Raw genomic sequence first — 24,674 nt, forward strand, 5'->3', positions numbered from 1 at the left:
TGTGATGGTCCTATGTGGGGGCTCAGCTTTTCTTAGATACAAGTAGTGAAGGGCTTCAGGGAGCAAAAATCAAATACCTCTGCTTTAAGCAACCAAAAATGTACTATGGCTAAGTAAAGTAAGGTCTTGGCTGCCTGTCGGGACAGTACAAACCAATACTAGCCTTTCTCCTTGCTCATTGTCTCTAGGACCTACAATACCAGCTAACAACGTTAGCACCAACGTCCATCTCTCTTTGTCTATGAGGCCCATAACAACGTAGTGCAGTGATGCTAACACAGTTAGCGCAGTATCTGTCGCTGCTGGTATATATTAAAGCAGTGGTGCCCAGCGATGCTAACACAGTTAGCCTCTAGCTATATCTTTCATAGCCAGGCCATAGGCTGCGTGTGTGTAGATATAAACCAATAAAGAAGGGGGTTTGCCATTTAAGGCGGTCTGATGATGAAATGCCAGGAGATCCAGATGATGAGATTAGCCGTGTGCGTCTGGAGACTTAAAGACCTTTAGAGCCACCACAGGATTATAAAGACTTTGAGTAAATGATCTGTTTGATATGATATGTTTCTTAACATTATGACTGTTTAGCATTTATATTCAAAGGGACAATATGATGAACTTTATTGATCTGTGAATGGACATCAGAATAGAAGGAAAAGAGCCCTAATGATGCTTGTGAAGATACTCTGAAAGAAAGGCTGGGAACAATTTGATTAAAACCATATTACTAGTTAATTTACTGATTTTAAATGGAAATTAAATGTGAAATGTTTAAGGTTATCTGTTAACATTTGAAAGCATTTGATAAAGCCAGATCCCAGCTGGTTTATCATCCTCTTTCTGCCTGGTTTTCCTCAGACTTTATGTTTTTGCAGCACTTTGTGAAGAGTCTGCTAAAAGCTCTGGACCTCAGGTTTCAGAGGGTGAGACTGGCAGAGAGACAGACAGGATGGGGCTGTGTGCATTCATGTCTATGTGACTGGGGGGAAGGGGGTGTTATTGAGGAATGGGGATATTTTCTGGAGTCTTAATGGTCAGCCTGTCCCCACAGAGACTGGCTCAAATGTCAGGTCAGCTATGAAGTGACCCCCATCGTGCTCGCTGTCTTTATCCTCCCAGTTTGTGTCTGTGTGTGTGTGTGTGTGTGTGTGCGACATAAGTTAAATCATTTTCATCCAAACTGAATTTAAGGATCAGGATTTATGACTTATTTTTTAAGATATATGATTTCTGTTTTGGAATTATTTGTGTTTTAAATGGCTTATATGTGTCAGACATGTTTCTATATTGTGCGGGGATAATTGGACTTGAATCAAAAACTGTTTGAATGTTGGGATGGCAAATTGGCGAATTAGAAGTCAGTGGTGAATGCGCACTCTTCTGGACTTAAACATATGTGAACAATAATTTGAAAAAATCCTGATTTTGTTGTTTGTGATCACTTTTACTCCAAAACTGCACTTCGGAGATTAACATGAAGATCCTTAAAAGTCAAACTTGGTGTTGGAAAAGGCTAAAAAAGAAGGGTAGTAGTAGATAGCACAGTTGCCAAAGTGCTGTCAATAAGAGCATTCTTCCTGTCCTAAATGGATGTGATGTGAGCAGATCAGCGACAAAACCAGCTGGCGCATGAACTACGCCACAAAACTCATAATCTCCATAGAGCTTCATCAGACTTCAATAAGGCAACTTCAAAGATTGTTTCTGTTCTGTTCTGATTCTACTCTTTTACTCCCTGCAGGTAAAGCTCTCACCTTCCTGCTGCTGCAGCCCCCCAGTCCTAAACTGCCCCCCCACAGCACCATCCGCCGCACTGCCATCGATCTGATCGGCCGAGGCTTCACAGTCTGGGAGCCGTATATGGATGTGTCAGCGGTGCTCATGGGACTTTTGGAGCTCTGCGCTGATGCCGAGAAGCAGCTGGCCAAGTGAGTCCACTGACACTCTGTGATGGTTTTAGTTCACATCAAGCAGGAGATCTCCAGCCTTACCAAGCAGCACTTTAGGTGCCACAACCATGAGCTCTGTTGCGGTGCTGTTCAGGTTGAGTTTGTTGGTTGACATACAGGATTTGATTTCAGGCATACAGTTGACCAGAGAGTTGTGGGGTTGAGTGGATGGTTTGGTGTTTAAATAGAGCTGAGTGTCGTTGCCATAGGAATAGAAAGTGAGACCATATGACCGTAACCTGGTACAAAACAATCCACCAAATCTAGGTAACAAAGACAGACTTACCTTGATTAGACTCAAGATCACAAGATAACAGAACCCCAAAACCACAAAGGATGTCTAGTTTCATGTAAAATCCTGTGGTTCTCCACCTCAAAAATTAACTTTCCCTTGCAATAGTGCTGAACTGGCTCTGTAAGCTACTGACCAACCCTGGCCTGTAGCTTGTGCAACAGTATGGGATGTAATGCTGATATAGTCATGATTTACTGTCATGAGCTTGTCACATTGTGTAGTATTTTGAAGTTGACCAGGTGCCTTGCCCATTTTTCGAGGGGGTCTGCCTGCATCTCAGATAGGAAGGGCCATAACTTGCCAATAAAATGTATTTCCAGTTTCAGATTTTATTCTTTTTAATTCAACTTTATTTAGAAACAAAGTCTGGCGGTTACATTCATGAAATAACCACATTGCAAACATAACAGATGAGGTAAGATTTCATAAATAAGAGAAAGGAAAAAGTCTCATTAGAGAGGAAGTTAAGTATAGATATTAGAAGTAGGTACATGAATTTAGGTTCATTTAAGCTTTATCTTTAACATAGCTAATGTAGCTATGCTAGCTACATAATTAATGTTACTGAGCCAATGTAGCTAAGTTAGCAACAGGAGATTTAGCAAATATAGCTAAAGCAAATATAGCCAAATTCATAACATGGCTGCCTTGTGAGCTTAGCTTCACTATAGTTAAGTTAGCTGAAGCAGTGTGAGCTTTAGCAAACATAGCTAAAGTTAACTTTGATACGTAGATAAGTAGCCTAGATAGCTGCTTTGTGAGCACTGCTTTAGCTACATTAACTACATACAGTCATGGACGAAAGTATTGTCACCCCTGGAATTTTTCCAGAAAATAAGTCATTTCTCCCAGAAATTGTTGCAATTACAATTTTATTGATATGGTAGTGCATGCTGTGGAATTGCAGAAGGGAGCAATTTGCTCTGCAGTGCACTTTGAGTATGTGGAATTTAGAGGTAAGACAGTTACCCATTTTGCAAGAACAATTTTTTGAAAAAGGACTTTTTGAAGTACAAATCTTGATGTATGAAACTGCCCCGACACAACTTTTGGTTTTGTGCACTCAATTTTTTGGTCATTTTGATTGTTCAGTCTTCAGATATGCACACACAAACACAGACAGCAGAAACCTCAGAGCATCATATAGCTGGTATCCTGAGTTATGTATGCCAGGTTGTAATCTGATTGCAGAACATTATGATGATGTAATGACGTCTGCATTACTCTGACATGTGGGTTGTTTCTTTATGTGCATATGTGTTTGTGTTAAAATGTCTAGTGCCCTGAACACTGTTGATCAGAATGTGATTTGATTCCTTGCCGTAGGTCTGATCACTTTGAGTATGTGTGACTACTTTCTGAAACAATCTAGTGAGTGTTGTTTTCAGTTAGCAGGATCATTGACATTTTCTGCACTAACACTTAAACCAGCAGAGAGGAGCTCAGAGGTGTCGTCTGCCTTCAGACATTCACGCTGAGGTTGTGGTTTAGGTGTGAGTGGGTGTCAGAGGTAACAGAGCGGAGGCGATTCAGGGGCATCTGTATCATCTCTGATACAAAGGACTGAGCGTGTGCCTCGTCCTCTCTGCTGAAATCTAACAGGCCAACATGGTTTGATCCTATTAAGGCTGAAACTGGAGCTGGGTCAGTCTGCTTAAATGAGTATAGATATGTCTGCTGTCACCGTGTGTGTCCATGAGTGTGTGTTGGACAGAGAAACAGACACAAAATAATGAGATTATATTTTAGTGAAAAAATATTTTTGTAGAAAAATAACACAGAAAAGAACAGAGGGCCTTTGTTGTGGTTGAATATTATTCTGAGATACACAACACAGACCTGTCAATGTTTCTTTATACTTGGAGGCAGAGAGGAAAAGTTCAGATTAACCTTGACTAAAAGGCAAAACACATTCACAAGGTGTATTTCCATTCAGCTGACCTGCAGTGAGTGTGCTCTTTGTCCCTCATCCACCAAGCATTCGTCGATACACTCCATGCAATGCGAGTGTGTGCTTGTGTGTGTGGTAATCCCTTTTCAATAGCCAGTGATTCAAAAAAGCTCCTGTTGTTTGAGAGTGTCACATTTTATGCTTTAAAACACAAAAAGCACAGCTTCGCCAATCTTCTGTCTTACACCTGCAGCACAAAGCTTTTCAGGCACTCAGATATGGTTTTAACCCTTTTATTTGTTGGTAAAGCAGGATATTTTTGATGGAGCAATAGCTAGACTTTAACATATTTATACATTAAGATAGACAGTAGCTTTATAGATATGAAAAACAGCAATATCAACTGCACAAAGAACAATACATGTTTGAAAAGATCTATGAAAGTATACCATTTTTTTTGGTCCTGCTGTTTATCTACTTTAACAGGAACAACTTAAGGATGGTTTTAAATAGGATCCTTGGCCTAGATCTGAGTACATTTGACTTCAAAGTCTAGTTCCATTTGATGCGTGTAAACTAGAGCTGGGCGATAAGCTGTAACTGATACTTTAATTTAGGGATGCATGATATTATCAGTCTGGAATTGGCAGATATAAAAATTTCTGCCAATATTTACATCTGATACTTTGCCTGTGTACTGCAGCACATATCAACTGTAAATTTTGTCCATATATACTACCATATATAAATTAGTGGAGAAAAAATCCCCAAATGAATGGCCTACATACCAAGATTGTTATAGTTACTTAAGCTAACAAAAAAAACGAAAACTAAAATGTAAACAATTCAAGTTAACTGAAACTAAATTAAAAAAAAAGAGAAAAAGACAAACTTTTTTTTGTTGAAGGGTCATAAATGTATGTGAAATAAACATGGAAATTTTGAGATTTTAAAGTCCAAAAGTATAAAATCCAACCAATAATTTTCAGTTTGGTTTCTTGTAAATGTTGTCTTTCCACTTGTGTGGATTTATCATCTGAAAATTTAAAATTTTTGAGTCTCTTATCACAAAATAAAATTTTTTTAAAACGAAGAAATTGTAAAGTTTTTCATATAAATTAACAACTTTTAGACTCTGAAATTCACAGTTTGTTTTCTGGTAAACATACAACTTTATAATCTTAAAAATTTAAATTTTTTTCCTCGCCAAAATTTAGACTTTTTGTTCAAAAATTAACGGATCCTCTTTATTTTCTCCTCTTTGTCATTGTTTTTATCAAGATTAGAAAATTAAATATTCAAAACTCCAACCGCTGTTTTCAGTTTGGTTTTTAATTGTCTTTTTTTTTTTTTAAATTGCTACTATTTTACAAAAAATATTGATTTTTCACAAAAATTAACAGATCCTCTTTATTTTGAAATAAAGGTGTTAGTGAGCCTTAAATGCCATCTTATATTAGGGTTTTTATCATGATTTAAAAGGAAGATATGCACATCTAAGTTTGACAACATCAGGAGAGAATATGCCTGAGATCCCTGAGACCTTGGGCACCCCCATGGATCCCCAGACCCCAGACTGGGAAACCCTGATTTAAGGGATAAACAACTGAATGAAGTAAGAACTAAACTAGCATTATTAATAACTAAACAAAAGCATGATGTGACAAGGAATTGCTGTCTCTGGGGATCAGAGCAGAGAGTATGACGATTAGCTGCCAGGCCTTATACACCTGAGGGATCCTAGCATAGACGCAACACCTACAACAGGTGGCTGTCTTTCTCATGGAAAATAAAGGGTGGTCTACAAACATTAGTTGATGAAATTAACACTGAACTGCAGTGTTAATGTCTTGCACAGACAGTTTCCACATCTGCTTTTGCCCCTTCAACTCTCAGATTGCTTGCATTTGGATCTCTATTTTTTTGCAAATCAAAAATGTGAATGAACATGTTGGTAGAACATCCTCTGCTTTAAAATAGACCTGACATTGTTGAAAAGCTTCTAAAACTTTTAAAACTTTGAATCTGTGTTGTTGTAATCTCATCAAATGTCTCGCAGTTATCTAGAATTTAAAGGCGTCTCGCTGGCCTGTCGTTGTTTCCCTCTCTGCTGCTCTCATCCAATATGAATGTGATGTGTTTGCTGTCCCCACCGCAGAGATAAATGCATGTTTTATTTTGTATTTGAGAAACAGAGAATATGGTATAAATCTGACTTGCGGGGATAAATACATCTCTTTGTAGCGTGATTATTGTTGATTTGTGTTTTTGAAGAATTCTATTCTTCATGCAGAGGCAAATCAATGTTGGTGTAATCTGTTTGTGTGTGTCGTGCAGAGATAAGTACATGTTGTTGTCATGAACACAACAGGATGTTTCAACACGGATAAACATGATCAGAAAACTACAGGTCACAAAATGATTTTAGATCGAAATGTATTATTACATTCACACAAGGCTCAGAGCTAAATTCATGGTGTGTAGACAGGGACAAGTTTGGTTTGATAGAAGAAACATAAGATGAAGTTCTAAATATGAGATGGTATTAAAATGTGCAATGAGCTGTAAATCAGTGAGGTAATCAGTCAATAAACCAGGTGAATTATTTAGTTAGTAAAATACTTAGAGACCAGTCAAAAACATGAAGTTTTGCCTCTGTGACCTACACTGAGGGGTATTTCCACTAAAGAGAAGTCTGTTAATTCAAGGCTCTGCCTTCCATTTGTCTACTTTTGACTTCTAGTAATGTCAATATCAGTCACCATGCCAGATTAGGTGATCACAAAACCATGAACCTTGACAAGTAAATGTGACAGACTTCACAGTGGTGCCAGGACTCCAATTTCTGATAGTTTCATTCCTCTTCTACACACCTGTCATATCTAGAAGATTCAATAACTTAAAAGTAAGCATTTTAAAACAAATGGTGTCAAAACATATCAGAAGTCTTGACAGCCTCATTGCAAAGTAATCTTTATCAGCAGATATTTACATTTGTATACAGAGACTTTTTGGCAAGTGACGGTATTTATGAACAAGCATCTGTGTAAGTGTACAAACCTAGGCATAGACAGTTTTGTATCATACCTCCTAGTTTCAGTGTGTTTACATGGACTTGAGTATCCCGGTTATGACTCATATCCTGGTTTTGATCATATTCAGTATTCTGTGTTTACATGATTATTCATATCCCTGTATACATGACAAATCCAAGTATCTCGGTTTTTAATAACTGAATCATATCAGCACAGGGATCTGCAATGTTAATTTTTACAGCACAAACTGGCATTTTTTTTTAATCTGAGAAAAAAAGACCATCATCACGTTGAAGACATGGTGTTCACCTTGTCGAACAATCGTCCAATTCTTCTGGATATGAGGGATTATGATTATTATTAATCACTACGAATGTATAGCTGAGACTTCAAGACCTTAGCAATCCTGCATGTAAATTTATTCAAGAAATAACAGACCCTGAAACAGCTTCAGAATAAAAGTGTTCAAGCTTTTATTTTGAAAAGAACACCAATAGAACCATCGTATCTACATTTCAGGCCTGTGCCGTTTATCCAACTTTGGTTCACAGAGCCCTAAGCGTAACTCGTACCGTTAGCTGGTGTTGTCTCTCAACAGAAAACTACGGTCATGTTTCATTAATGGCTGAAAAATCAAACTGTTCAGTTCTCCGTTTATCTAAATATGTCAGGCCACTCAAATCCACAGATCTGCTGCTGACATCGTAGCCTGGATGTCACTTACTCTGCCTGGGCAGAAGCAGACCAGCTGTTCCTCTGCTACACTTCCCCAATATTTTAAAGTATCTGAAGTAAGATGAACAGTCACGCCTGTGCAGGTGGTCTGCAGCTGTGGTCTGAAAACGGGATACTGTGTATTTATGGCACTGTATCCCGATTTCTTTCCAGGTAGCAAAACTGGGATTCTCAAAAATGTTTCTGACAAGGTATACATGCACAAACAGAAACCAGGACACTCAAGAAAAACAACAGACTTTTGGTAGCTTATAACACAATTATTATGGATGTACATTTCAGTTTGCTAGCTTGATGCTAACACATCATGGAAATTGCCTTTAATAAGCTAACAGATTTGGCATTGTAGTTGTGATCATTTAAGCTCAAGAAAAAAATTGTTTTACCTAACAATACAAAGTAAAGTTCCTTATGTTAAGAGATGCTTTGTTCATTTCTTAACATATTTACAGTATGAGACTCATAAGTCATGCCATTGGTCAATAGTCTGTGGCCTGTCGCTGAAAGAATTTAGCCCAAAGGGGCGTGGCTAACAGCAGACATGTGTTTGCACTACAGAGTGAATGGAAGAGGTTGTCACAGAGCCTGGGCTGTAAAAACTAAGCCTTTTGTAAGATATTGTGGGTTTTCTTTTGACTGTTATGTTTGTTTAATACTCCAGGTTCCACCAACATAGAAAACAATCTTATCAAAGAATAATTTTCTCATCGTTAATGTAAAAACTGGAGGGTTTTGCTCTATTGGTGCACTGAAAATGTCTCATGTAATCACATTAGTCTTTTAATCATTTCTGGAACTGTTTATTAAACTGCTATTAAACTGGTCCGTTGGCCTGTTGGAGAGGAAACCATCCGCTGATGGGTCGCTCTGAAGCAGTTTTGGTTTGCAGCAGCAGAGACTCTCATCCTGTGACTGTGGTTATTCACTCCTCCCTCACTACAAAAAATCAATAGCTCCAATCCTTACTGTGAGACTCAGTATTGACTGGATAATGTCAGCGTGATTCTGGCACTGAACGCAGTCATGTTGCCACGTTCACAGACACACACTGAACCCTGGGTGTGTGTGAGCATCACAGTGAATAATTCCAATCTGAGCTCATAATCTGGGTTGTTTTATCGCTCATTACAGTGTTGATTTTAGGTTAAATTTCTCAGTTATAATTTTAATCAAAGTGTTTTTAAGGACGTGAATAAATATTTTATTGTCTTATTTTTGAAGAAAAACTGGAATGATTCTGAAGATACAGGCTCTTTAAGATCATCAAATCAGGATTCCTCATACTCTAAATGAGGCTATACATGTTATAATTTGTAAACTTTGGGCAACAAAACCCCCACAAATAGAAGGTGTCTTAACTGTATTTAATTTTTATTTTGTTTCTGGTATTACAGAGATGCACAATATGATTGACATAGATATTAGCTAAAAAAGTTAAATATCGGTATCTGCAGATATTTACAGCCTGTATGTTGGCTGGTAAAATCAATGTTTATATGTTGAAATCCACTGACTGAATTACAATGCATTTAAGGTCCGTTTGGTAAAATGACTAGTAGGCAAAGGGTTATATGTTCAAATGTAACTCAGAGAAAAGGAAAGGAAATGTTGGTTCTGATGAGAAACTCGAATAAATACAGCTGTTGTAGTTGTAGTTTGCTTTCTAAGAAATTTAAAACATTATTATCAGTTACATAATGCAGCAGAGATAATATTTTGAAGTTTATTGACTTGTATTTATTAGACTATTTGAGCTGTTGAATAGGTGAAAAAAAATGTTCAATCAGTTAATAGTTGTGTTGATCAGTTCCCATAAATGTAATTTTACACAGCATGAATAAGTCATCACACTGTGAGTTTCATTTGTCCTTGTAGGGTAGTTGTTGTGTTAGTCTTGTGGAGATTTTTGTTCTGCTCAGTTGAACCAAGGAAGTAAAAGTATGCTTTCTTTTGTAATCAGGTTACACTGCCTCCTGTAGGACATCCTAGCCAAGTGGACTAACCAATTGCTATACCAGTAGTTCTCAGCATGCCAGTTGGAAGCCAAAAGTGGGTTGCAGAGCCATTTTAAGTGGATCACAGATGTATACCTGGAAAATTTTTTTAGACATGCTTGTTTGGTTCCATCTCCTCAATTTGTCAGGTTTTGTGCTGTTTTAGTCCTAAACTGCTCTATTTCTCTTAATAAAATTATGATTGGTTGAAAAATATAAAAAAAAATCTGGCTCTGCATTTTTCATTTAAGAGTTGTTTGTGGTAGCCCAGTTAAGAACCATCTTGTAGATGAATGTTGATCTGTTGCAAGAAACCAAATCAGGGGGCGTTAGGAGGCATCCCTGATATTTCTAGATTTATATAGGATTTTGACTCTCATATCATAAAGGAAACTGCCAAAAACACTAAACTACTACAGCCTTAGATTATAATACCAAATACAAGAAGTTGCTTTGCAGAATTCAGGAGATCCTGTAGCTTCAACTAGTTTCATTTTCTAAGATTTAATGTGTTACACAAATAATGATTTGGATTTTACTCAGTAAAAACAATTAAGTCATTCTATAACACAAAAATGACAGAGACAACTGTAAACAGCAGCTCTTCTTTTTATGTAGACAAAATTTTTTGTTTGTTTTTTTTTCAGTGGAGTTTGGTAGTAATTGAACAGCTGTTCTTGGTTAATATAAAGAATTTCACTCTAATGAATTACCTTCTGTCTATAATAGCTTTTATTCTATTTTTAGTAAAGGGGATGAAACAATCTGTGTGTGATGGTAGGTTTCCTCCTTTAACAGTAGTAATAATCCAGATTATTTCATTAAATGTTCTGAACGTTGGTTATTAACCTCGATGGTTGATGGTACAATTAGCTCCGTGCTCTCCTGCCGCCTTATATCAACACTGTGACTGTTTCCAATTACAGCCAGCCCTCCAAATGAAATTAAACATTTCAATATTGCTGATATATTGCCAATGAATTACCAGTATTAATTACAGGTACTGTAGCTGTGATCTGTAATCAGAGGAGATGAATCGTGTTGCCCGGCCGTTCATCCACCCATCACTACTCCCCCGTTTTCTCTCCCTCTCCCTCTCTCCCTTGAGTCGTTTTCTTAACAAGGTGGCCTCTCTCGCCCTGTCTTTCTCTCTCTCTCTCTCTACACACACACACACACACACACACTCAGAGGGGTGTGTGGCCAGCTGTTTCGGTGTGTGTCTAATTCCTGTTGCATTGTGGGAGTCCATTATGCCGTCGTCTGGTGAATGGCTCCCATTGACTCGGCCTTGACATTATAAGCTGCCCGCTAATCTCTTCACTCCATATATTAGTGAGGCTCCATCCCACTGCTCCTTCCTTCACTTTTATCTCCTTTTTTACGCTCTCGATAAAAACGGCTATTTAGATGTATTTATGGACCATTTGTAAACCTCTCTTAAAAAAAGGGCTGCATTTATGTTTCTGCGTGATAACAAATCCCATGATCCAACTCAAACAATGACTGTCCCCTTAAAATGTGACCAATATCAGCCTGATATACAGTCATGTCCACAAGTTTTAGGCATGTGGGATGGTAAGGTTTCATCTAAGGGCCTGATGTGCCACAACCCGGGACTGGAGGGGGCAGGGGGCAGCAGGACTCAAGCACAGACACATGGAAACACACGTGTCACTTGGCAGCCAAGGTCAGGTACAACAGCATCTAAATTTTTTGAATGCCCAAACAGCTTAAAAATCTGGTCTTGAAACCCACTTGAGACTAATAAATACTCAAAAAATCTGTGCTTACCAAAAATCAACATTTTCCAGTTGTTTTGCAAGCAGTATTTAAATCCTTGTTGTCTCACCTTGTCAACCATGTTGTGGCCATCTCTCTTTAATTTCTCCTTGTGTTTTGGGTGGGAGAAACCACATTTTGGCTGGTTTTAATGAGACCTTTTACACATTCTTTCCCCTTTTTTTTCTCCACAGTATTACTATGGGGTTGCCCCTCAACCCACCTGCTGACTCTGCTCGCTCAGCTCGTCACGCCCTCTCTCTGATCGCCACTGCCCGACCACCGGCCTTTATCACCACCATTGCAAGAGAGGTACTTAATAGTTCTTAACTTAACAGAAATCCATGCTGCAACTTCATAAAGTCACTTTAACATGTAGCATGTAGTTCAGTGCAATCCCATTCATGCTGTGTTTTAAATCCAGATAGTAAGAAGTTCTTGTGCAGACTTTCCTCTTTAGGATTGCTGAGCTGTGACTACAGGATGGCTTTGCAAAGAGTGATATTTGAAGTGCTTGTACCTTTTTATATTTTGCTCTTTTTGTATCTGTTCTATAATGAATAATAACACAACTATGTATTCTTTTGTAGGTGCATCGCTACAACGCAGCTCAAGCAAACTCTCAGTCTCAGCAGAACGTTCACACCACGACTCTGGCCAGAGCCAAAACTGAGATCCTGCGAGTGATCGACATCCTGATTGAGAAGATGCCTGGAGATGTTGTGGATCTGCTGGTGGAGGTAAATGTTATCATGTATTTTGTGGTATATTACCCGTATTTACAGTCCTCATCTAGAGCATATTTGGATTTAATCAATAATAGTTAACTATCATGATCTAGTTTTCTTTCCCCCTTGTCTTTTGTTACACATATCATTTTCTAACCCTCTCCTCCTCTTCCTCAGGTTATGGATATCATCATGTATTGTATTGAAGGATCTCTGGTGAAGAAGAAAGGACTACAGGAGTGTTTCCCTGCTATTTGCAAGTACGACTGTCTACTATGTATACATTTAAAGTTTGCCTGATTTGAACCTTGAAATTTTTCCAATTTTGTCATGTTAATAAATGCTACCCATCTGATGGTTCAAATGTTAAAGCATGTTGTCCACTTGTTTAGGTTCTACATGGTTGGCTACTGTGACCGCAGTCACCGCATCGCTGTGGGAGCTCGCCAGGGTTCAGTGGCTCTCTATGATGTTCGCACTGGAAAATGTCAGGTACATTAGCACTTGTCTCTGCAGATCTGATGTCTGATTTCAAAATTTGAAGAAAAGCTCAAACAGGGGATGAGTTTCTGATAAACACCAAAGCAAAGTACATTCCTTTCATCATCTCTTCACTATTTCAGAGTGTCCATCCATCCATCCATCATAGTCCAACTGTCCAAACTTCCTCACAGGGATTTCCATCAAACTTTCTGTCCAGATTTTTTTTCTGCATAAATCTACTGATTCATCCTCACTCTCATTATTTCCACCCTTTATTTCAACTATTAATCCATCCATTTCCCCCATCTGCCAACCAATCATACCATCCAGCTGTCCATCATCCTTCTCCATCATTTAATCCACCCCTCCTTCAAACTTCATCTGCTCCCTCACTCTGTCCTGATTCTCACCTTACTTTACCTTATTGTTACCTGGCCTTACCTTATATTTTTCCCTCTGCCATCCATCCGTTCTTCTATTTGCCCTCTAATCATACCCATACACCTGCTATTGATCTGTCCTCCATCAATTAATCCATCCTTCTATCAAACCTCCTTCTAACCATCCAGTCATTCCACTGTTCCTGACGCTGCATTGATCCATCCACCCATCCACTCGTTACTTTACACTATCCTAACGTTAAATTACCTTGTCATTTTATACATCCATCCATACTGTATACCCCTCCTTTTCTCTCTGTATGCATCCATTCATTTATCTATATTCCTACCCATCCAACCATTTACATGCATTAACATATCCATACATTCATCTATTCATCTCTCCATTTATCTGCACACCTGTCGTTTCAATCCATCCATCCATTTTTCCATTGATTCATTTATCAACACATTAATCCCTCCCTCCAGTAACTCATCCCTCCCCATTCGTCTTTTCTCCATCTTGTCCAAGCAGTCTTTTACCATCCAATAATTTAGATGTCCTTCCATGTAATCACTGATTTGATCAGAGGCACACTAATACAAATGTAAATTTATTTTGATAAATTGGTAAAATAGAAGACAAGAAAAAACTTAATAAAATGCAGCAACATATAATGCATGCAAAATTACTTTATGATTAACCAAACAACATTTACACCAATTTTTCCTGTTATTTCTACTTTTTTCCACTTTTTTTTTTTAAATTTTGAGCTTCAGTTATTTTCCACTGCAGCCTCAATATCAATTTTATTGTTTTTGTTTGTAGTGTATTGTCATCAATAATTTTTTAACACATTAATAACATTGGATGTTACGGATGAAAGTTAACCCTTTATAGAGAACTTATTGAAATACTTGGATATTGAAAATTGAAGCCAAAGAATGTCATTGTTGGACATCCAAAAACTTTACTTTTGTCAATTATAGATATTTTTGTTATTATTATTGAGCAAAATCTAGGTCAACGAAGTGACCATTTGTGGTAACCTGGCACGCCAGATGGATTTTTTTCACACATCCACTCATACACAGCGTTTGGGAAAGGGCAGAGCCTTTAAAAAAAGAAAAAAAAAAATCGGAGGGTAAATGGATGAACGTTCTGTCTGTCGCATCTTTACGGGCCAATCAGGGCAACAAATCACACGATGTAGCCGCTTTCAAGCAGCGCCCATACCGAAGGAGTAAACTCCATACAGAACTACATAACAAACCATGGCGACTGTAGACATGTCAGCACACAACTTTTGTCGTTTTTGAAAAGAAAACAACTCACTGCAGTTCTTTGTTTTTCTTTTAACACAGAAGTGTCATCAAGTTCTGATAAAACTGGTGCTTTAGCAGCATTCACGCTAATGTCTTCCGCCATTGCTGCATCGGCCTCTTCTCACTGCTTTCTTACTCTGCCAGGCCAGAAAGCACTGGTCCTCAACGCCGGTTGGCCCTGTCACTTTCTAACTGGGCCCAAAAGGTTCAGATGGGAGCTATGCAAGATGGATTTACCAGTAAGAACCACGGAAATGGGCGAATCCATCTGCTTTGTAAGGTTACATTTACGGGGCATGGGGCATCAAACAAGGACAGGTCAAACCTTGCAAAGCCGTCTTAGATGGCTGTAGTGTCTTCTGACTTGGTCAGGGACATCAGAGTTGGCAAGATTTTCTCTTACCTCTTTTTAAGGCAAGGCATGGCTTCCTTCAGAGTAGTGTAAAAGAAATGGTGGTACCACCAGTTTTATCTTATAATTCCAAAAGGAGACCTATAATAATCACAAATATTGAATAACTAAGTGGTTTATGCCATTTAAGTTTAATAAATCTAATATACTGTTGTCAAACTAAAATCAAATATATTTCAATATTCATACCAATTATTTTCCTTTATAATTTCACCAGAAAATGTAAAAAAAAAAAAAATTACAAATATTAAATGTTTGAATTGATATGAGCAGAAATAAGGCTCACAGCATGAATAAAAACTCATATAAACCACATTAGTCTAGAAAAACTCTTGTAAGGTTATAAAACTGACCAAAAATCACACCTGTTTTACTATTTAGAGCTTGAAAATTACCATAAATTTACCTTTTTTAACAAACCTGTGGTAACTTCAAACTACACTATAGAATACTATTATCCTACATTATACTGAGTTATTTGTCAAATACCCTTTAGTATGAATGCTAGATAAGTTTACTTTATGTTTGAATATAGACACAATTACGCACCCCTAGTTGGATGAATGTTCAAATAAAAAATGCTCCTTTAGATTGTTTAACTTAAGGGAGATTTTTTTTATCCTTCTGCTTTTAAACAGTTTTTCCTGAAACATTTAATTAATTTATCAAATTGTTGCTTTTGTTCTGTCCAACCATGAAGTGGAGAGCAGAAACACAGGTTTGAATTAAAGGATGTGAAGGAGGAGTAGAGAGGAAGAGTTAGCTGTTTTTTTTCCTCTCTCAGTAATAGATTAATGATGAAGCAATGACTCTGTTAATCACGTTTTTGTCTTTACACACATTTATATTTGATTGTGTGTTTGTGTGTGCTCCTTGCCTTCATGTTTGTGTGTATTTCTGTGCGAGTGTGCGTTGGTAATTTGCTGTGTATTGATTTGCAGTAACCTGAGCAGTCTCGTCTGGTGGAGGGGGTCATTTATATCTGATAACAGCACTGGCCCCTTTTCACCCGACATTTAGTTGGACTGAGAGTGTGTAAAGGTGTTTGTATGTTCGGTGTAAAGACAAGATGCTTTTCCGTTGTGTGTTATTTGAGGTAATTAACATTTGATAGATAATGGTTTTGTAGGAACATGTGCCTGTGACTGAGTTTGTTTGTGCTAGAGGTGTTTTTAATTGAAATTTAAGGTAGGACTATTTTTTATTTACAGCATTGGAGCTGTTGGAGTTGGTATGATAATAAATTCACATGATGAAGATGTGTTTTAATTATTTTAGATGCATTTATATGTGTTTAGATGTTGTGTGTTGTACAGTGATCATTGTTGAGCTTTCTTTGATCATGTTTTTTTTGTTAATTCATTTCTATGTTGAACACTTCTGAACCCCAAGTGAAGGCATCCACAACGTTAGTCACTTCCTGACTGTGGAAGGATGTAGCTTAGAGAAGACAACGCCTACTTTAAACTCAGTGTGCATCCTAGCTCTGCATCTGTCTCTTTGCACATCCAGCTAGAAGGAGACCTCGGTGAAGACCCAGGATGCACTGGAGGGATTAAAAATCATGTCTGGTGTGGGAACAGCTTTTTAATGCAAAATTGATCATAAATAATGAAAGTAAATAAGTGATACTGATAACCCAGATAATGGGTGGTATCTTATATCCCAGGTTTTGATAGCTTTTACCCAACAACCTGGTAATTTTTACCCAAATTTTGGGTCAAAATCATAACCCAAGACTGCTGAGCTGAAATAATTGTTGGGTCAGTCCCTTTTGGGCCCGGTGCTGGGTTACCAAAATAACCCAAATTGGGTTATTTTTAGCTCAGCAGTTTTAGGTGAGTTGGACCTTAATTTCAGCAGATCAACCATATGCTTACGTGATATCTAACAGGCTCTGACAGGCACTTAATCACAACAAATGATGTTTCATGGCTTTACAAGTAGTCCTGTGATCTCAGATTAACACAGCTGGCTTTATATGGCCAAGACCAAAACATCTGTCAAGTCCATGGATATTCATCATAGATTAAATAAAGTACCTTTGCAAATTATTTCTATTTTGTCTAATATTGATTCCCGTGAACACTTCATGAAGGGAATGCATCCGACGCTATAAAAGTTTAGACATCATAATATGAAAGTTGAGATCTGTATCTTGTGAATTTTTCACATTAAAGATTAAATTAAGGTTTAACAGGTGTACAAATCTAACGAAATTAATTAAGACAGCCGGGGTGTGTTCATCTCATTTTAAAATACAACGCACATTTTTACAATTTAACAACTACAGAGTGATCTTTTTACTGAATGAATCCCTGAAATATGGAGAAACAGCTGATCTAAAGATTCATTTTAACAAAACTTTGACATTAATTCAGCTTCACATCCATCGCTGATCAACATGGATGATATGTGTCTTCAGTCTGAGCTTCGTATACTTAGAATCAGGACCATATGATGTCAGGAAACTTGATTTATGAACACATATCAATATTAACAGTCCAGGAAAAAGTATGGCTCTCTGTCCAGTCCAAAAATCCCAAATTTAAGTGGGTATTAGTCTTTTTTCCCTCCGTTTTCATCCAACATCCAGCCAGCCTGAGCTAACATCTCACATGCTAAACGTGATGTCTATGCACTAGTGCCAAACAGTTAAGGCAAAAAAAGAAGTTTTGGTGATTTTAAAAAAGGAAAAAAATAGCATGTGTTATTCATTTAATTTAATTCAGTTAATTAGTTCCTAATGTCTTAAAATGTTGAATAACTGAATTAAATTCTTGGATGATTGGGGAGATGTTGACAGTTAAGCGACCATGAAGAACAGAAGAAAACTTGTAAAGAGGAGCATAAGGAGGAGAGGAAGAGGAAGACGATAGAGGAAGTTTTTGTTTGAAATCTGTGTGAGTGTGTGTCCAACCGTAGCTAGCTCGTCCCTGCATGACCATCTGCCACAGCTTTGATCGGCCTCCGTGAACCCTCCTTTGTCAGCTGCATTACTCTGGGTGTGCGTCCAGCTGCTTGCTGGGCTTCTTTAACAGACTCTGCTGAGCCTACTAATTGAACACAAAGAAACAATCCCACTGATCTCTCTCTGTCTGTCTGCATCTGTTTCTTTCTTTAATCACTCCTTAACTGAAGGTGTAGCTCCGCCACAGTGAGCACCACCCACTGAACATCCAACCAGGGTAGTTAGTCATTAGCTGAAGAAACACATGCTTTAAATGGGTTTATAGTTCATGTAAGGGGTCATCTGAGGTCAAACGGGAAACTGAACAGATTGAGTTTTTTTTAATCTGGGTTAACAGATTTGACTAAAAATGAAGAATTCTATTTTTTTTTATATATTCATGATCAAATGTAGGTACTATTAACCAACTTAAAATTAAAGGACTGAACTTTAATGTGTTTAATCTGTAAGTTGTCTCCTTTTTGCTGGATAGCAGTCTGCAGTCGTTTGTTGTAGTTTTCAAGAAGTCTCGGACACGTCCCCTGAGGAATCTCTTATGAGCTGCCTCTGCATCAATGCAGAATCGTCCCCTCATCACAATGCATCATGGGACCGCTTTGGGGACTGTAGCTTCTGTACATTAGTGTCTGCTCTACCCACCAGGTTAAGTCGCCACCTAAAGCCATACATCCACCTTCTTTGTTCTTCTTCCTTAAGGCTGATACAGATATAACACTTAAAAATACATGTCCAGTCTGTTGATGATGCAACTCTGTGTATAAGTTAGACTCCATGTGTAATCATAATTTTCTTTAAAGAGAAGCAGTGTTGATGAGGCAGTCTCAGACTTAGTCATTGTGGGTAGAAAAAAGATGATACTGGTCTTTTTTGTCACACAAACAGCCACACATACACAGACGGAGTTAGGTCCCCAGGCGTCAGGTGTATTGAAGTACAGAGTGCTGTAAATGGTTTCAGTGTGCTTCACTGCTCTCTGATAGGCTGATTGATTTGGTAGGCAGTCCAGCGTGACACACACATATAAACACACAAGTACACACATGCACACACACAATCACACACATACAGTGCATACACAAACTGATCACACTATAAATAAAAGCATCAATATTGAAGCACATTTAGTCATTTTAATCCTTTTTCTCCAAGTCATGCTTCCTTAATCCATTCACAAATGATCTTGTCTGTTTTTTCTCCTAATTAACTTAAAATGATGTTAACAGAATTAATTACAATATAGAATCAGCTTTATCTCATAGACATTTTAAGGTAAATAAAATCAATAGCTTCTTCTGTTTGCTCTTAGCATGTAGATTTTGCAGCCTCGAGCTCTGAAGGAATTCATATTAAGTCACAGAGTAGTACAGATGTCAGACTAGATGTTTTTTGTCTGTTACCATGGTAACTGTGTCAGATTAGAGCCATAAATTTGTTCTGTAACTTGACAAACTCCACCGGACAATCATAACAAGCGTTGTGATGACATTAGAGGGAAGCGAGACATGGCTGGATAAAAGAAGACTGTAAACAAACAGAGGCCCGCCCACAGATTTATCTGACAAACCCAGAGAATAGATGCTCCCCAGTTATGATTTATTGATAGTGTCATTGCATGTGTGTTGGATCAGTAGTATTGGTGCTTGCATTCAGGCTGACTCAATTACTTAATTTACTTAATTTTTGAGCTGAAAATGTGTAAAATTATTATCAGGCTCTAATACTGAAATTATTTATTCCTGTCAGTTTTAACCCCTTTTTGAACACATCCCTGCCCATTTTACCACCATTGTTTGCCACTTTTAATTCAGCTTTACACAGTTTTTGCCAATTTTTGCCTTTTTTGCTGATTGTTTCCACTTTAAACTAATTTTTTCAAAACTTTAACCTTTTTCATAATTCTTCCCATACATTCTTTGCATTTTTTTTACCCATTTTTGCCACTTTTGAAATCCCATACCACCGCCTTTTCCTCCCATTTTTGTCTCTTTTTATCAAATTTTGTCACTTTCTGCTTATTGTTGCCTCTATTGTCCCATTTTTTGCCAAAACTAAATTTCATTTCTGATTGCTCATTTTTTACCACTTCAGCCTGTTTTAAACATTTTTTCTTCTGTTTTTTGCCATTTTAGGCCAATTTTTGCTACATAATATCTATCTTTTGCTTCTGTTAATCAATCTTTGGTACTTCAAACTAATTTTGCCACTTGTAAAACATTTTTGCTACTTTTAAAATCCCATTTTATTGTCTTTTCCACCCATTTTTGCCCCTTTAACCTATTTTTGCCCCCTGCTTATTGTTGCTTCCACTGGCCAGTTTACACAACTTTTAATACCCATTTTTGCCAATCTAACTGCATTTCACTATGTTTTATGCCCATTTGCCACTTAAAACCAATGAATGCCACTTTCCCTGTATTTTCATCTCTGTTAATCCATATTTTCTGCTTTTAACCCATTTCTATTACCACTGAAACCCACTTTCACACAATTTTCTGCCCATATTTGCTACTTTTAACCAATTTCATTTATGTTTTAAGAAAGGGTGTATGCATTTTTAAGAAGGCTGAATATGGAGTGAAAAGAGTGACAGGTAATGAAAGGGTAGGTGTGCTTGTTTTATGCCAGATTGTGGGTTTGTAATAGAGCTTGGCACAGTGGGAGCTCCACATACACATTAAATGCTGCACTCCACAGGTGGCTCTGCCAATTCCTGCCTCTGTAACGCCTCTGTGACATACATACTGATAACAAAATGTCACTGGGCTGAAGTCTGACATCCTTTTTCCTCTGTTTAGCAGTGATATACAACAAACAGTGCTCAACAATCAAAGTAACAGTTAACATGAAGCTCCCACCTTTGCTGTTTGCAGCCAAACTGACACTCTGTTTGCCTTTAACAGAAGTAATGATAGGAAATGTGATTAGGGATCACTCCAAGGAGGAAATAAAAGAGGAGAAGGTGACTGACAGGTGAAGGATGCAAAGAGAGCTGGGAGAACAGATCATGGAACAAAGGAGAAGAAAGAAAGAGAGGTGTGCAGGGATGAAGGCTGGAAAGAAATCAGAATAATTCAGCTTTTTCCACCAACACTGCTGGAATCTAATAGGATTTCCCCTAAAAGAAGGAGGGAGTGAATGAATTAAAGAGATGAGATTTTCATTTCATTGGGTTATTATTTTTTTCTGCTTTAATCGCCACAGACGGGTTATTATTTCATGGTCCTGCTGCCCAAGGCGTCGCGTCTTAATCTCATCTGGAGGTGAGACTTTGTAATCCCAGACGCAGGCGGAGGCGGGGCCATGGTTTCTGGGAGGCCGTTTATTGCGTTACACACCCCGCATCTGGTGGGACAGTTTATTGCGTTACACGTGGCGCGGCGTCGTTTTATTTTGTCCCCTGAGCTCTGCAGGCGAACGGCAGCATCTGTTGGAGCAGAAGCTGGCCCTCATCTGATGGAATTATCTCGTTCAAAGCCAACACTTACTGTCAGGGAAGATCTGGGCGGCAAAACGAGTTTTTCTCAGACGACTCGATGAAATTTCAACAAGCACCAAAATTTGTTCTTCATCTCGTCTTTATCACAAAAGAGAATTTATTGAAGCCTGAGTTTCAACCTCAAGCTGCTTCTGCTGCTGCTGCAGTTTGGCCTCTTTAACAAGAGGAATCTTGTGGAAAAGTCAAGTATTTCTCTCATTTTTTGCTGCAATAGGTGATAAAAAATGGTGTGGAGGGGCTTAAGATATGATTCCTACTCTTTTGATAAAAACACCCTATACTGTGAAGTGTTCAAGTATGATTCTCTGCAGTGAAAAGGGTTTGTAAACCTCAGGAACAGCGCTTCACATTGGGATCATGTTGTGCTGTATTGGGCACATTTGATCACAAAAAAGCCTGACCATGACAAACCAATAACAGAGTTTCAGGTTGGTACTGAGATTTATCTGGAACCAGCGCAGACAGCCCCCCTAACAGTGTGAGAGCATCAGATACTGTGCAGCATCATGCAACGTCAGAGTCCTGGTGTCTACATGGCATCCCTTTAATACTGAATCCTCCACCTGTGAATTTAGTTTTCCTCTATAGCAGTGTGGCAGTTTGGTTTTTGCATTGGCAAGTATTTGACAATGGTTATTTGAATAGTTTTGTCCAACAGAAGTCAGTGCATAATGTTTTAATCACAGATAAAGATATAATTTATGCAGGACTATTTTCTCTGTAGAAACACAGACCGAAGCTCTGATTAGTGAGAAACGAGAGAAAAAATCAAGTAAATATTCCTGTAGGGATCTCCTAGTGCCTTGTCAAGCTCAGATGCCACCCTTCTCTTTCCTTGTCTATGTCAATGCAAACAACAGAAAGGAAAATAGAAATAGTGTGTCTGGGTAAAAAAGACACACCATATTGGGCTGCTTTGTGATGTTTTTGCCTGCATGTTGTTAGGTTAAGCTAATTTGAATCCATTAAAATAAGCAGATTTTATTGCTGATGATTGCATGCTGTTAGAACACACCAGAAGGAACAACACTCATTCTGTCATTTTGAATTGGCAATGGTCCTCTAAAGGCTGTCAACATTTTTGATGCATCCGTAATAGAGATGCACAGTTGCATTGGATTAACATAGGCACTGGCCAATATTGGCCTTGCTTACAAACATCTGCCAGCAGCCAAACTATGTAGTATGAACAGATATCAGTTGCCAATGTTTATTCATTGTTTCCAATTAATTTATTTTCTGGCATCTGGTTTATGTAGCTGCTGAATCAAAGAAGAGATTTTTTAACATCCAGAAACAGTGGCCTGTTGGACAAACTTTGATCTGATTTATGGTTAAATGTGAGAGAAAATGTTGGCATACTAGGAGTGTTACACTGAATGAAAAGTTGAATTTTAAAAACATCAGTATCGGCATTGGCTTTATTGTTATTTTGAACATTGTTACAGCCCTGATTTTCACAATTCGTTCACCAAATTAGCCAGCGTGAGATTCAAAAGTCAGTTGAACCGTTACATTTGTAATTTGTTATAAACACAGGCTTAAAATCCCTCAGACAGCCTTCCTGTCTGAGCTTTCCCCTTGCACTTCACAGATGTAAATATGAGAAGCTAAGCAGTTAGCATGTAGTAGGAACAGCACAGTATGACAGTTTTTTAAGAAGAAAATGGAAATAAAGTGGTACGTAGGCTGTCAAGGATTGACTCTGTAACTTCTCAACTGAATTGAAGAGTCCACACGTCAAAGCACGATATGAATCTGCAAAGAGGAGTGAAGGCTGGCAGAGCTGACTGCTAATGTTAGCCACGCTGTACAGAATATATCAGGCTAACATCACACCCGATGACACAATGACCCTATGAGGAATTTGACTGTTTTCGGAGTATTTTCTCTTCTTGAGACTAGTTGGTTAAACGCAATTTAAATGAGCGTTTAGCCGTATGGGAAATCGACGCCTGGGAACATCCCTAAATTCTAGTCAGTACTTCTTAATTGGTTGAAACTAAATACAATATTCAGAAAGACTGAAAAGCACAAAAAACCTACATCTCTGTCACAAGACAGATCCTTAGAAGGGGAATGAATGCATCAAAAATGCAGACAAACTCCTGCATGTGGTCTAAATTACATAAAAATGACTGGCAAATTTTGATACCAAAATAAAGTCATTGCTAATGTAAAGAATTTTTTTTATTTTTTCATTTTGCTGGCTGTGGTACCAAATAATCAGTAATGTTTGATTTTCACTGGTGTATTAAACTTTGAAGTTCTGGTCTTTAACAAGTTTTGAAAAACACAAAAACTCTGACTACATAAAGACATGGTGTATATTAGAGTAGAACCAGGTTGTATGATATGGTTTTAATTCATTCCTTTTTTAATGTCTTAAATTTTGTTTCCTCTCTAGAACATCCATGGTCATAAGGGTCCAATCACCGCCGTCTCATTCGCTCCTGATGGACGTTATCTGGCAACATACTCCAACGCTGACAGTCACATCTCCTTCTGGCAGGTAAATGATGCACACAAATGCACTAACCACCACTTTTTTAAGATTTGGGGGCCATTTTTTATTTTCTGGCTCATACAACCTGTTATTTTTGTGTTCAGTTATTTTTCAAAATTTCTTTACAAATAACAAAAAGAAAGTATTTCTCAATAATGAAAGTTACAGCGCTCTAAAGAAACATCTAAATAGCACACAATCACCAGTGAGGTGACCAATCACATTTGTTTGATCAACACAGACTGACATTTCTTATCTTCTTCCCAGAACTGTTATTTTGAATGAAAGGTCTTTACGACCTCTGACACTGATGTCTGCAGACACACTCACACACTAATGGCATTACTGTAAGCATAAACCGCTGCTACGCGCCGACAAGACGGCTGCTGTGGTAATGAGCTGGCAGACGCTCTGTCGGTGAGTATTAGGGAGGGGCAGTGTTGTCTCAGGAAACGATAGAGTTTCTCCTCTCTGTTTTTCCTAAACAGATTCTCTCTGCTTATTTCAGCCTTTACCTTTTTGACGACACAAAGAGAGAGAAGCTTCAGGGTCTGAACACACCAGCAGTGATGTAACAATGATTCATTTATCTTTATAAACAGATATGTGCAGTTTAGGGAATGAAGATGAACAAAGAAAAATACTTCTGATGACTTAGATCTATTAGTCCTAAAACTCCACTAATTTAGTG

At 38.0% G+C, this 24,674-nt stretch overlaps 1 protein-coding gene across 2 annotated transcripts in view; it reads left to right on the forward strand.

Annotated features, from left to right (window-relative positions):
- Positions 1 to 24,674, forward strand: part of LOC121524691 (WD repeat-containing protein 7) — a 131,783-nt gene that overhangs the window by 101,896 nt on the left and 5,213 nt on the right. The window contains exons 24-31 of one of the 2 annotated variants that reach the window (XR_005993164.1): positions 1,742 to 1,928; positions 11,876 to 11,993; positions 12,272 to 12,421; positions 12,587 to 12,669; positions 12,802 to 12,901; positions 23,885 to 23,989; positions 24,251 to 24,400; positions 24,492 to 24,554. Coding sequence is in view for 1 of the 2 variants with exons in the window: in XM_041810156.1 (XP_041666090.1) it covers positions 1,742 to 1,928; positions 11,876 to 11,993; positions 12,272 to 12,421; positions 12,587 to 12,669; positions 12,802 to 12,901; positions 23,885 to 23,989 (743 nt within the window). In the remaining variant the exon portion in view is untranslated. The remainder of the gene's footprint in view (positions 1 to 1,741; positions 1,929 to 11,875; positions 11,994 to 12,271; positions 12,422 to 12,586; positions 12,670 to 12,801; positions 12,902 to 23,884; positions 23,990 to 24,250; positions 24,401 to 24,491; positions 24,555 to 24,674) is intronic. The other variant, XM_041810156.1, reaches the window with a different exon arrangement.

The sequence above is a fragment of the Cheilinus undulatus genome, linkage group 17 (genome assembly GCF_018320785.1).
Source record: "Cheilinus undulatus linkage group 17, ASM1832078v1, whole genome shotgun sequence".
Classification (NCBI taxonomy): Eukaryota; Metazoa; Chordata; class Actinopteri; order Labriformes; family Labridae; genus Cheilinus; species Cheilinus undulatus.